The sequence below is a fragment of the Lepus europaeus genome, chromosome 6, assembly GCF_033115175.1.
Source record: "Lepus europaeus isolate LE1 chromosome 6, mLepTim1.pri, whole genome shotgun sequence".
Taxonomy (NCBI): domain Eukaryota; kingdom Metazoa; phylum Chordata; class Mammalia; order Lagomorpha; family Leporidae; genus Lepus; species Lepus europaeus.
The window spans coordinates 131209753-131225336 of record NC_084832.1 but is presented as its reverse complement, the minus strand read 5'-3'; the positions used below and the strand labels follow the sequence as shown (position 1 = coordinate 131225336).

The 15584-nt window shown below is 39.5% G+C and overlaps 1 protein-coding gene across 2 annotated transcripts in view; it reads right to left on the bottom strand.

The window, feature by feature from the left end:
* The window catches only part of ARID2 (AT-rich interaction domain 2), a 144045-nt gene that overhangs the window by 17878 nt on the left and 110583 nt on the right, over positions 1 to 15584 (bottom strand). For both annotated transcript variants that reach the window (XM_062195108.1, XM_062195109.1), the window contains exon 16: positions 11976 to 12124. In XM_062195108.1, the coding sequence (XP_062051092.1) occupies positions 11976 to 12124 (149 nt within the window). The remainder of the gene's footprint in view (positions 1 to 11975; positions 12125 to 15584) is intronic.

Sequence of the window (15584 nt, the reverse complement as noted above, 5' to 3'; positions counted from 1 at the left end):
AATAGAAGGCATCGATGGGATAGGAAGGAGTCAAAGGTCACTGTTTGCAGAGGACACAATTTCATGCAAAATCCCAAAAACCATATGACAAAACTATTAGAATTAATAAATGAATTTAGGAAAGTTGCACGATACAAAGTCTACATACAAAAATCAGTAGCATTGTTATAATGGCGAACTAACAGAAAAACATCAAAAAAGCAATCTTGTTTCCAATAGCTACCACAAACTAAACAAACAAAAAACTCACTCTAGGAATAACTTTAACCAAAGGGGTGAAAGATATTCTAAAAAACACTGGTGAAAGAAATTGAAAATCAGGCAGAGAAACGGAAACACATCCCACGTGTCCATAATTGGAAGAATCAATTTGTTGAAATGTCCATACTACTCAAAATAATCCCTACCAAATTACCAATGACATTTTTCACAGAAGTAGAAAAAAATGCTACTAAAATTTGTATGCAACCACAAATAACCACCAAATAACCAAAGAGATCTTGAGCAAAAAATAACAAATATACTACAAGGCTGCAGGTATTAAAACAGCCTGGTATTGGCAGAAAAAGAGACACAGAGACCAATGGAACAGCAGAGACACTCGACGTCAGCCTGCTCCCCACAGTCCCCTCTGACGAAGTTGCTCAGAACACGCACAGGAGAAGCACAGTGTTTTTAATAAATCATGCTGGAAAAACTAGATATCTAAATGCAGGAAAACCAATCTAGATCCCTATCTCTCACTGTCTACAAAAAAATCAACTCAAAATGGATCAAATACCAAAATTAAGATCTAAAACTATGAAATTACTAGCAGAAAATGAGGGGAAATTCTTTTGAACACTGGAATGTTCAAGGATTTTTCTTAGATCAGATCTCAAAAGCACAGGAAAGAAAAGCAAAAACAGACATAAGGGAATTCATCAAACTAAATAGTTCTGCACAGCAAAGGATACAACCAAAAGAATGACGATAGCCTACCGAAACAGAACCTAGAGAAAATTATGTGCACGTAACACATATGACAGGGGTTCAACAACCATAATATAAAAGGAGCTCAAGCAACCTAACAAAAAACCCAAATAAATAATCTAGTTTTTCCAAAGGGCAATACATTTAAACAGACATTTCTCAAATGAAGGCATTCAAAAGGCCAAGCCAACAGATATATGAAGAAATGCTCTAATTGAATATTGTCAGGGAAATGAAAATCAAAACCATGATGATATATCACGCCAGCCTAGTTAAAGATGGGCTCTTAGCAAAAAGACAACCAGTGCTCACATAATTTGGAAGAAAGAGACCCTTGCACGTTTTTGATGGGAATGAAAATTAGGATAAGCCATGGTGGAACATGATGTGAAGGTTCCTCAAAAAGATAAAAAGAGGCCGGCGCCGTGGCTTAACAGGCTAATCCTCCGCCTTGCGGCGCCGGCACACCGGGTTCTAGTCCCGGTTGCGGCACTGGATTCTATCCCGGTTGCCCCTCTTTCAGGCCAGCTCTCTGCTATGGCCCGGGAAGGCAGTGGAGGATGGCCCAGGTCCTTAGGCCCTGCACCTGCATGGGAGACCAGGAGAAGCACCTGGCTCCTGGCTTCGGATCAGCGAGATGCGCCAGCCGCAGCAGCCATTGGAGGGTGAACCAACGGCAAAGGAAGACCTTTCTCTCTGTCTCTCTCTCTCTCTCACTATCCACTCTGCCTGTCAAAAATAAATAAATAAATAAATTAAAAAAATAAAAAGAGAACTACCACATGATTCAGAAATCCCATTAGAGGGTACACAGCTAAGGGAAATGACTGTGTCAAAAAGATGCCTGCATCCAATCTTTATCATAGTACTATTCAGAATAACTGAAAAATGCAAACAACCCAAGTGCCCAGAAACGTGGACAACCCACAGACACAATGGTAAGGAAGAGGTCAGTACCTATGCTATTCATAAAACAGGATGACATTCTGTTATCTGTAACAACATGGATAGAACTAGAGGTCATTATTTTAAGTGAAATAAGCCAGACACTAAGAAAGACAAATGCCATCTGATATCACTCACATGGAAACTAAAAAAACAAAACAAAAAAACTGTTTCCAAAGAACTTGAGAGTAGAATAGTGGTTTCTAGAGGTTGAGAAAAGAAGGGGGGTGGTGGTGGTGGTGGTGGTCCGGACAGGTCAGTTATAGTCAGGCAGGAGTGAGAAGCTTGGTGTTCTACTGCACAGCAGGGTGACTTTACATAATGATAATGTACTATATATTTTTCTTGAAAAAAAAAAAAAAAAAGCCAAAAGAAAGAACTTTGAATGTATTTACCATAAAAAAATGATAGTTTTTTTTTGGTAGATTTGTTTACTATGATTTGAACATTACACAATGTTTATATGTATCAAAACATGCTTATGGATCTGTTTTTAAAAAAGGAAAGCTGCAGTGTCTATATTAATTTCAGATAAGGGGAACTTCAGAGTAAGGAAATTTATCAAGGATAAAGAGTGAACAACATAATGCTACGGAGATAAATTCTCAAGTAAGATGTAACAATCCTTAAGGCATATGCCCCTAACACAAAGCAGCAACAGACACGTGTCCAAAACCAACAGACCTACAAGGAGAAAGAGACAAACCCACTATTATATCTGGAGACTTGAATATAAATCTATCAGTAACAGACAGATCCAAGAGGCAGAAAATCAGCAGGAATACAGTTGCACCACAGCACCATCAATCAATTGGATCTGACTGACAGTTACAAAACACTTCATCCAGCAGCACACTTGGTCAGCTCCCAGGGAGTATGCACCAAGAGAGATCACACAAGGGGACATGAAACACACCTTGACAAATTTAAAAGACAATGTATACTCGTAAAATCAGTAACATAAAGACTGCTGAAAAGCAGTAAAAACATTTGGAGATTAAATGACACATTTCAATAATATTTCAAACTAAATTAAAATTTAGGTACCACTTAATCAAAATGCAAGAGACAGAGTAAAAGCAGTACTTAGAGTGAAAGCTACAGCATTTAATTAACATACTTTTTTAAAAAAAATACCTAAAGTCAATAATCTAAGCTTTTAGTTTAGGAAACGAGAAAAAAGAGCAAATTAAATCCAAAGTAAGTAGAAGAAAAGAAATGAAAATTAGAGCAACAATCAGTGGAACTCAAAACAGAAAATTAATAGGGAAAAAACAAAACCAAAAGCTGGTTCTTTGCAAAGATCAATAAACTAGATAACCCAAATTACTCCTCAGACATGCTAAAGGGACCATCACTACTGATCCACAGACATTAAAAGGACAATAAAGAAATATTCTGAGTATGTCTGTGTTCACAAATTCATTAGCCTCGAAGAAATGAAGCACTTTCCTGAAAACACACCACCAGCCAAACGTCACACAAGGAGAAGCAGCGATCCCCCACAGGCCTGGAGCTGCAGTCAAGTGCAGCCTGATGGATTTCAGGTAACGGTGGTTTGCGTACACAATGGTGACCCCACGTGATGCTGCTGTGTCTTATTTTGTGTAAGTACACTCTTTATTTGACAAAATAGCCTAATGAGACATTTATTGGAGTGTATCCCTCTAGTTAAGAGATGTGTGACAGTGTTAGTATAACAGAAACTGAATCAATAATTCATAACCTTCATATCAGAAGACAACAAGACCAGATGGTTTCACTGGTGAATTCTGCCACCCTGAGGGAAGCAATGCTGCTTCTCCACAACACCCACAGAAGACAGGCAGAGAGAACACCTGCCAACTCCTTCCATCAGGACTACATTATCTTCATGCCAAAATCAAAGACACCAGGAACTCTGCTGAACACAGTGTAAACACCTATACCCAAAATCACAGCAATCCTCTCCATGTATGGAAAGAATTATAACAAAAGGAAAAAAAAAAAAGGCATATAAAGCAAGACAAGGTGGGATTTTATTTTAGGTACTCAAGCAAGGCTGGCTCGATAGCCAAAAATGAATCGATGCGGGGCCAATGGTGTGATGCAGCAGGTTAAGCTGGCACGTGCAATGCCAGCATCCCGTATCAGAGCATAGGCTAGAATCCTGGCTGCTCTGCTTCTGATCCAGTCCCCTGCTAATGTGCCTGGAAAGGTAGCACAAGATGAACCACATGCTTAGGCTCGTGCTCCTCACAGGGAGACCAGGATGGAGTTTCAGGCTCCTGGCTTTCCCTTGGCCCAGACCCAACTATTGTGGCCATTAGGGAATGAAACCCTGGGTAAAAGATCTCTCTCTGTGTCACTCTTTCAAACAAATAAATAAGCTTTTAAACAAATTAATTGATATAATCCATTGTACTGACAGGCCAAAAATGTTAACCCCATGATACAGAATAGTGTTTGACAAAATCTAATACTCACTCATGCTAAAAACTCTCAACAAACAACCCAATGAAAATATGGGTCTGAGATCTGAAGAAATACTCCATAAAGGAAGATACACAAATGATAAACAGACGAATGAAAAGGTCCCCAACATTGTATGCTATTAGGGAACTGAAGATTAACAATGGAGATAGATACAAAGCGTACCCATCTGGTCCAAAACACTAACAACACCAACAGCTGGTCAAGCTGTGTAGCAATAAGTGGTCTAAATCACAGCCAAACAGCCCAGCCAACTATGGAAGACAGGCAGTTTCTTATCATGATAACCATAGTTTTATCACATGATGCAGCAATTCTAACTCTAGGTTTTGCCCAAATAAGCTGAAAATGCTTGTCCACACAAAACACTGCACAGCAGTGATCACACTTGCTTACTGTGCAACTGTCAGTAACCAGAAGCAACCACGATGAATGGACAAACAAACCTGGGGACATCCATACAATAGAATATTATTCAGAGAATACAAAATGAGCAATCAATTCAGAAAAAGATGTAAGAATCTTATACGCATATTGCACAGTGAGTTAAGTCTGTCTATAAAGGCTACATATTATATAATTCCATCTATATGACATTCTGGAAATTCAAAACCTGAAGACCGTGGATTCTGAGAGCAGTGGAAGTACTCTATGTTACTCTAATGGTACAACCAGCACTAATTACGTGTGTATCAAAACCCAATAACCACAAGTAATATACAACACAATGAGAGAATCTTCATGTAAACTATGGATGTCAGTTAATAATAACATTGGTTCATCAACTGTGGCACACAGGCTGCAATAATGCCAATGTTAGCAAACAGAGGAAGCAAGAGCGGATGTGAGGGAATGCTATACTATTTGCTCAGTTTTTTTATACACCCAAAAATACTCTAAAAAATAAAATCTGTTGGTTAGAAAACAATCATGGCTGAAAAACATAACACAGAGGTGGGTGCTGTAGTGCAGTAGGTTAAACTGTTGTCTACAGTGCCAGCATGCCATATGGATGCTGGTTCAAGTCCTGGCTGCTGCACTTCTGATCCAACTCCTTGATAATGTGCCTGAGAAACAGCAGAAGATGGCCCAAGAGCTTGGGCCCCTGCACCCGAGCAGGAGACCCCGAAGAAGCTCCTGGCTCCTGGCTTCAGATTAGCCCTGCCCTGGCCATTGCGTGTATTTCAGTAGTGAACCAATGGATGGAAGATTTCTCTCTGTCTCTCCTTCTCTCTCTCTCTCTCTCTACTTTGCCTTTCAAATAAATAAATAAATCTTAGAAAAGTATAACACAAATTAAGATCATATATGATGGCAACAAAAAATAGGACCACCATCTCGCAATAAACCTAATAAAGAATTCACATAAAGAAACCACTACAAACTGTACTGGAAAAAATGACCGACAGAGAAGAAATTGTAAAAACTAAAACATGTGAATATTACAAAACTACAAACATTCTAAAAAAAAAATAAAAAAGATACTGGGAGATTGTTCTATAATCTGGACATGGAGAAAACGTTCCCAACCATAACCTAGACCAAACAGCAGTAATAGAAAGGCTAATACATTTCACTACAGAAAATCAGTTGACAAAGGGAAAAGAAAAACTTTACCCACTCTGCAAAGCAGGAAGGACTAATGAGTGAAAAAAAAAAAAAAGATTAAACAAACAATAGAAATAAAAAAAAATACAGCAGAAAAACAAGCAGAGATATGGACAGTGTACTGAAAAGAAATACAAGTGAAAACTACTGCAATATTGCTTTTCATCCATTAGACTGGCACAATTCTGGCCCCTCATAACATTTTGTATTTGCAAGGTGGTGAAGAATGAGGTCTCTGTACAACGCACAGTGGTGTACCACAATGAGTAGAATGTTAATATCTAACAAAATTGTGCATATACTTATACTTTTATTCATCACTTCCATTCCTAAGAATTTGTCTCAAAGATATGGGGGCAAAAAAGCATAAAAATATTATTCACTGCACAAGGCAATTCAGTACAGCACTATTTTTAAGAGAAAAACCTGGAAACAAATGTCTATAAATAGGGAACTGACACATCTACATGATGGAGTACTACCCAGGTATAAAAAAAGGAATGATGATTAAATCTGTATTTAAGAGTTTTTCAAAAATTTCTGGGAAAACATAATTAAAACCTAAGCTTATTCTGAAGCAAAAGAAAAAATGAAACATACAGCTTTTTTGAGGTAGCTTCCTACTGTTTTGGAAGTCTTCTCTAGAATACAGGAGAGGGTTTTTGAATGTTCATGGAATATACAAATTACATTTTAATCCTATTTTAAATAGCAAGGTTGGTAAAGCTGCAAACAGTTATTATTAGCTTCCTACTGTTGTAACAAACTGTCATGAATTTGGTAGCTTCAAACACCAGCTCATTCGGTCAGGCGCCCACACGGGAGGGCTCTGCTCTTGGGGAGAAGGGGCTCCCTCGTCTTCTGAGCCTCCAAGCCTGCACTCCTCGACCCATATCTTTCCTCCAACTTCCAGCAAACTGCACAGCTGCTTCAAACCTCTCCTGCTCCCATCATCACACTGCCTCTAGGTGTCTGACCTCCTGCCTCCTTTTAGAGACTGCATGGTAGTCGCCTCACCCCAATCACATCTGCAAAGCTCCTATGGCCATATAAGGGACATATTCAAATTCTGGGGGATTAGAACTCCACATCTTGGTGGACGTGTGTGTTGTGGGGTGACTATTATTCATCCTACAAATATGCCTCCCTTTATTTAAGAAGTAGAAGATATAAATATATTCATCATTTATTTGCACTTTAAAAAGTAAAAAGTAAAGGTAAAATATTGCAGAAGGCAGAAGTAACATAGAACATGATAGGAATCAAAATTTCTTTGACTATACCTTGGTTCTTAATGTGACTTTAGAAGTATGAAATATTTTAAGTAATAAAGCAACTCCATAAGTAAAACTGAAACAAGTGAACCATTAATATATCCAGCTGACTGAGTAACTTTAAGTGAACTCAAAACACAGTAATTTGTTACCATTAGTGGGATGTACTTTCAAAAACATTCAAAGTATCTATATGAACACAGTTTTACCCTGAAAGAGATTTCCAGTTTATCTACCCCCCCACCTTTTTTTTGACAGGCAGAGTTAGACAGAGAGAGAGAGAGACAGAGAGAAAGGTCTTCCTTTTTCCGTTGGTTCAGCCCCCCCAAATGGCCGCCACGGCCGGCACGCTGTGCCGATCCGAAGCCAGAAGCCAGAAGCCAGGAGCCAGGTGCTTCTCCTGGTCTCCCACGGGGTGCAGGGCCCAAGCACTTGGGCCATCCTCCACTGCCTTCCCGGGCCACAGCAGAGAGCTGCACTGGAAGAGGAGCAACCGGGACAGAATCCGGTGTCTCAACTGGGACTAGAACCCGGGGTGCCGGCGCCGCAGGCAGAGGATTAACCAAGTGAAAAATCCTAGAAATAATGACCAATGGCTGTGGCTTTGGTTCCTCACACAAACATCAGGGCCCATAGTTCATCTGTTAGAAACTTAATCCCCAGGGCCAGCTTTGGGGTGGAGTGGGTTAAGCCTCCGCCTGTAGCACCAGTTTCCACTATGGGCATCGATTTGAGAGCCGGTTGCTCCACTTCCCATCCAGCTCCATCCTAATGGCCCAGGAAAAGCAGCAGAGGGTGGCCTAGTGCTTGGGCCCCTGAACCCATGTGGCAGACCCAAAAGAAACTCTGGCTCCTGGTTTCAGCCTGGCCCAGTCGTGGTCATCGTGGCCATTTGGGGGGCGAACCAGCAGATGGAAGACCAACCTCTCTCTCTGTAACTCTGACTCTCAAATAAATAAAATAAATCTAAAAAAAAAGAAAAAGAAAGAAAGAAAAGAAACTAAATTCCCAAAGTCATAGTCAAGTATTTGAGGCAGGACCTTTGGTAGGTGACTGGGTCAATGGATTCATGGACAAATGGCTTCTTGTGGGAGTGGCTGTACTGCAAGTGCACTCTCCAGCTGGCTGGTTCACACTGTCTCACCAGGAGAGATGCTCTACACCACTGCTGGTCTCCACCAGCAGCGAAGCTCTCAAGAGCTGTGGCCACTGATCTTTGGACTCCTAGCCTCCAAGAACTTAAGAAGTAAAATTTCTTTTCTTCTTCATTTTATAAATGATTCACTTTCTGGTAGTCAATTATCTCAACAGAAAACAGACTAAGACACCAAGTTAAAATCTTTTCTGGTATCCCAGACTAAATCTGGTTTCCCAGTACAAGAAGCCAGCGGTTCTTGAAGGAACAGTTGATTTCAGGTGTGGGGCAAGAAATGTACAAGATAAACTTGGGCCACCTTGTTTAACCAGAAGCAAAGCAGCTTCCAAATAGTTATACTAACATCACACACAAGGGCTAGGGCATCCACTTGAAAAGATTCTTGTTGGCCAAAGAGGGCACATGCTTAATATCAAGAAATAATGCCAAGGATGGTTATCAAATATAAATAAAGTTCATGGAAAAATGGAATGAAGGTAAGCTTATTTTGGTGCAAAAACAATTCAAAATCAATGCATAATTTTTTTCATAATATGTATTTTTAATGAATTTTTGAAGCAAGGTCATATGCATGTGTTTCAATTCTTTTTGCACTAAAATAAACCAGTTTCCCTTACTTTTCTGAGGTATGCTTGTATGTTTTACTTGTAAGTTAGTTGATATCGATAATGCAAACCATAACAAGTTGTTATTATGAAAACTGGTATAGAAGGGAAGCAATCAAGCACCATTTTGCCTTTCCTCAAGGAAATCTACAGCTGATAAAAAAAGAGGGCCTCTTAATGTTTTAATACATTCCTGGCAGTGACTCTCAATGACTGTTTACATTACAGAAGGAGACAAGAAGAAACTAAGTCTCCCCTGATAGAACTACAGATTACCCCTTTGAAGCAGACTTCATAAAACCAAGCTAGAATTTAAGGAAACATCTGGATCAACTGCCAGTGGGCACAAACTACAGAGTCAGAATAACTTGTTGAGATTAAGAGACAACGGTCCAGACTCTGCACTCCAGGGAGGACTGCTAGGTCCTTCCCAGAAATAACTACGAGGAATGAAATGAAGCAGTGTGCTCCGCACAAACAACTGTATTATACACAGAAAATCAGAATCATAAATGCAGTGTGAAGTGGGGACCTACCACAGAACCAAGTTGCAGTTAAACGTACACTAAGTCACTTAATTTCATGAAAGAAGAAAGCATATCATCAGTATTTTCACTTTAAATACTAAGTATTTTACAGTAATAGGTCAGTGAAGTAAACAACGTTAGCTCTAAATCTGGTGAAAGAAAAACGTTCTTTAATATTTTTTATCAACTATTGAAGAAATTAGAACTAAGATATTTAGTAGACAATGGTTATGACCTAACGACCTATTTCTCCCCTGGAAATCATGACAAACTCATACCCATTCTTCATGACACAACTCCACTTTCTAGTAAAACTTTTCCAGCCATTCCAGAGTTCTATTAATTGCCTGCTATGCTGCCAACAGTCCTATGGACTATCTTTTTCTAACAATTATTCAGATTAATTGATTTGTGTTGTGTTTTGGGGCTTGAAATGATCTCTATTTCCAGCTCCTAGAACATGCCTCTCCTACAGGTCACTCAATAAAGATTTCCAGACTAAAACTGCAGTTACCAGCAATGTAGCATCTCAGAATGCAGGCTTAAGAAAGTAACAACTCAACAGAGCTCTCAAAGCCGTGGAAGACTGATGTTCTCCACAGGGCGCCAGCAGCCAGCATGAACACTTTCCTGAGGAGACACAGGATTTAGCTGCTCACGGCCATAACTTCGAGTATCTCAAAACCTGAACCAATCAATAAAAGGACAAGCTGTAAGACTTGCTACAGCTTATTCAGAAAAAGCCCAAATTATGCAACACTGAGCCTGTCAGCCAATTTTTCACTCAGAAGTCTCTAAATACTTCATCTAACCAATTACGCTTAAACTCTGGGAGTGTCTGTTAACGGCTTTAGCAGACTACCTTCTCCATCTCTGCTATTTGCCGTTGGGAAAAAAAGCTCAACAAATGAAAAGAGTAAAACTGACATCAGTGAAGAATGTTTCAAATTCACATAGAACATACACTGTTCAATTTAAATCAATTAAAGGAAAAAATCCCAAATAACCTAAGGTACAGACTTTTTTTTTTTTTTTTTTTGACAGGCAGAGTGGATAGTGAGAGAGAGAGACAGAGAAGGGTCTTCCTTTTTGCCGTTGGTTCACCCTCCAATGGGCGCTGCGGCCGGCGCATCTCGCTGATCCGAAGCCAGGAGCCAGGTGCTTCTCCTGGTCTCCCATGCGGGTGCAGGGCCCAAGGACCTGGGCCATCCTCCACTGCCTTCCTGGGCCATAGCAGAGAGCTGGCCTGGAAGAGGGGCAACCGGGATAGAATCTGGCGCCCCGACCGGGACTAGAACCCGGTGTGCCGGCGCCGCAAGGTGGAGGATTAGCCTGTTAAGCCATGGTGCTGGCCAAAGGTACAGACTTTTAAACACTCTTTTGATCAATAGATGTTGCACTATGACAAAGTACACAAATATCACACACACATGAAACTGGAAACAGCACTTATGCTTACTAACATGATGAAATCTGAAACATTTTGTGCATTTTTTCATGTAAAAGAGAAACCGCTCTCGAGTCAAACAATGCAGTGAAATGACTTCATGATCCCACTACTCGGCTGATATCTAAAGTTCTTCATAAACACTGTCCAACAGATATTTTGTTCACCATTAATAAGCCACAGGACACATGAAGAGTCACAACCTCAAAACAGCCAGTAGATAGACATATCCAACACAGAGTAAAAACCATGAAGTTAAAAAGATGGGTAATTTCTCATATCAATTAATTAAGAAGAGATGGAACCTTCAATGTCTAAGAAACGAAGGGTATTCTGTCTTAAAACAAATGCCTTAGGCTGGAGCTCTGAGAAAACGACTCACGGCAACCACAGGGACCGCAGCCCTTACTGTAACCGACGTTCTTCTCAAGTTTTCCTTCAAGTCCAAGAAAACTTTCTTTAAAAAGTGGGCACACGGCCTTGTACCCCACATCAGTGTGCTAGGTCCGACGGCCAGCTTCCTGCTCCTGCAGGCTCTGGGAGGCAGTGGTGATGGCTCACGGGAAGTCAGTGCCTGCCACCCAGCTCCTGGCTTCCCTTCCAGTCCAGTCTAACTGCTCTTGGCAATTGGGGCATGAACCAGTGATTAGAGCATCTCTGTCTCTAGGCCTCTCAAATTAGAAAGAAAGAGTGAAAGAGTGAAACAGTGAAGGAATGAAAGACAGACCAATAGAAAGCCACATTCCTTAACAACTTAGTATTATACAATGAAGTTCTTTCCATCATTTTAATAAATTTCTTAGATTAAATACTACCAGACCTTTTTAAATATGACTCTTAAAATATTGTTGCTCAAAGTCAGTGGTTTGAAAAGAAAATTTTGATCAAATTATAGATGACAGAAATTTAAATAGAAAAGCATTCCAAAACAAAGAACACTTTTGTATATTAAATAAAATGGCCATTTACTTTTTACAAGACTGCCACAGACACATGAAGTTCTGTCCAGGTTTTCTCACTGCATCTCCATGCTGCCCGGATGCACTGAATGGAGGAGGCTGAGAACTGCTAGGCTGGCCCTGCACTTGAACAGCTGGTGAAGGTGGCATGGGAGTGCTCTGTGAAAAAGCACAAACGCAGGGTTTGTGACATGACACTGGAAAACAATCATATTTCACAGCACAGTCTTATATGTTTGATTACATCAATAGACATTTCTAACATGAAACTTACATTTTGTAGCTTTAAGTTAATGATTATCTTTAGAAAGCTCTTTAAAATGGTAATTATTTCTACAAAAACATTTGTGAAGTTCAATTCTTTTACCTAACATGAAAACACAGAGGCAAAAATCACAGTTATTAGCATTAAAAAATACACAGTTGTCCCTCGGTACCCACGGAGTACTGGTTCCAGGATCCTCGCAAATGCTCTACCAAAACCCACAGATGCTGGAGTCCTTCATATAAAATGCTGTAGTGTTTGCAGGTGACCAAGACACATTCTCTTGGACACCTTAAATCATCTCTAGATGATTTTTAATACCTAATATAGATGCTATACAGATATTTGATACTATAAGAATAATGTTCAGTACAGACATAAAATTTCCCTTCAAGTAGATGTGATCCCTGGTTGGTTGATTCCACAGATATGGAACCCACAGATATGGAGGGCCAATTGTTAAAATTGAAAATTAGTAAAATTAAAATTTTTAGGTAGAAACACCACAATGATAGACTTAAATAAGGTATATACCCATTTGAGTTACTTAGGTGTGTCCTTCACAAGAAAGATCAACTGCAAACTATTATTTCTTTGTGTAACTTATTTTTAGATTTTAAAAGTATCTTAATATGAAACAAACAACACGTAGTAAAAGGAAAAGAAAATTTTGGGTCATAGTTAAAAATTATGTAACCAGGTAAGCAGAATATTATAAATATGAACTAATTTGCAGTAAGCTGTTTAAACTCACAATTTTAGTCTTTGAAGTTGCTCAATTATAGCTGTTGATGGATAATACTAGCAAAAGGATTCTAATTGTAGGCATAAAATCTTTTAAATTTAACCTATGCGATTTTGTTCTTCTATATCCCTTTCTCTCAGAAAACAATAATTATAATGTAGCTTAATATACTTACAGGAAAGACATTTCTTCAGAATATCACAAAATGAAAAAAAATGTATTTTTTAAGGAAACACTAGCACATTATTTTCAATGCATTATTTAAAGGCAGTAAGTTAAAACTTTGGGAAGATACTGACTATAGTTTTGCATTTAAAAGGTAACATTAGGAATAGGTGAATAAATTATTGAAATATCCACATTAAAACCCATAATAATTTTTTTAATGACAGAACAAAATCAAAAAAAGGTTGTTATAACATGTAAGGCTACTGCAACACATAAGTGAAAGGAGCAAGAGGATAAAATGTTGAATGAAAAAGTTCTTATCAGAATTAGGAAATCACAAGAACTTTTGAATTCTAAACTGTGGTGGGAAAAAGCTACGGAGTATGCGATTGAAGATGTGTCTACAATAGGTTCCCACCAGCAGGATCTGTAGTGGTGAGAAAACACATACATGCAGGAAAAGCAAGTTAGGGCAGTGTGAATGGCAGGGACCTTCCAGCTGCCCAGACCAGGACCCGACTTCCCAGTGTGCCTCTGAACTGGCCATGTGACCTTCGGTAAATCTACCTCTCTGATCCTCAGGCTTCTCGCCTATGAAGTGTAAGTCATTCTGTCTAACTTACGGGATCACCACAAGACCAGAGAAACCACACATGATTTTCAATGACTGCCACTGTTGGTGTTGTTATGTAAGACAAGTCCAGCAGAAAAACCGTATTTTATTTGGAGGTTCTAGCAGGGGAGTGAGCTAGTCATATACCCTTGACCAAAGACTGGTCCCCCTCTAGCAGGGAAGGGGACACCTGCTAGCCAGCCAGACCTGCCGAATCAACCCTGGCAAACGATGGGGTGACAGATGTTGCAGCCCAATCCCCTCACCTCTGGCAAACCATATTTTAGAGGAGAGATGGTGAGTCCACATCAGGGGCAGTGAGATGAACTCTGTGAGTGGTGATCAGGAGCAGTATGTCTAACAACTAAGATTCCGCCACGGTGAGAAAGCAGACAGGAAAGCCAAAGAGGTTCAACAAGAAAGGAAGGGAAAATAACATTGGAATATCTATCAACAAATCAAGACTGTTTCCTTGAAGTGAAAATGCTGCATTATAAATGGTAGGCTTTCTAATAACTGGTAGTAATCAAGCGGACTGGTCCTGGCCAAATACAAACATCCCCGAATTATAACGACAGGGTACGTCTGTCACAGGTGTCAAGTCCCCTCTGAACCAATATCTGGTTCCCTACACTATTACCACCAAAGTATTGTATCGACTGTTTTGCCATGTATTTGTAAATTAAACTTTGTCAGAGAAAATGCTAACAGGGAATCACATGGCATTTAAATCCCAAATGTTAATGAGGGATGTGGTAAGAACAACTGAAATTAACACCAGTTGTTAAATAAAGAATGAAAAAAAAAAAGAACATTCAGCAATTGCAGTATGTAGAAAATATGAAAATAGCTGGGTTCTAATTCAAATAAGCTGTTAAAAACAATTCTAGAGACAATTGGAGGACGCTGAAAAATTAGAGTATCAGGTAATACTAAGAAAATACTACTCACTAGGTATAATTTCATATATTCACTGTCAAACAATTATATACTCATATACATAAATGAAAAAATGTTTGGGACTTGCTTTAAAGTAGTAGAAGGGGTAAGTGATGCGAACAAGAAACAGATAAAAACAGAATATTACTGAACAGTGATTATAAGACTTGAAATTCTGTGATGGACACATGAGGCAATGGCTCTATTTTCATGCTATGTATTTTTCAAAGTAAGTACCAATTAAATTGGTCATATCCTAAGAATTAGATCTATATGAGAATGCAATATAGATATATTGCAGGATGCAAAGGCTTACTTTCTGTTAGTATTACTGTTTTCTGCGAATTGCCAGATCATTAGCTATAACTCAAATGTACACGTGAGGGGCCGGTACTGTGGCATAGGACATTAAGCCGCCTCCTGCAGTGCCAGCATCCCATTCGGGCACCAGTTCGAGTCCCGAATGCTTCACTTCCAATCCAGCTCCCTCCTAATGTGCCTAGGAAAGCAATGGAAGACGGCCTAAGTACTTCGGACTCTGCACCCACGTGGGAGACCCAGAGGCTCCTGGCTCCTGGCTTCAGACTGGCCCAGCTCCGGCCACTGTGGCCATTCGGGGGAGTGAACCAGCAGGTGGAAGATCTCGGTCTCTCTCTCTGTAACTCTGCCTCTCAGCTGTACTCCACTGAGAAACAGCGAGCTATTTATAGTACAGCTTTGAAAAAGAATCAGAGTGTGAAAGACACAACAACTCCAGTGAGTGATCAGAAATACAAAATTACAGAGGATGTGAAACAATTCTATTATTTCCTTTTGGGCAAAGATATTGGTCTTTTTGGTAAATAAGAGAATTGTAATTTTGCTTTCATTTATTGTCTCTTCAAGAGCA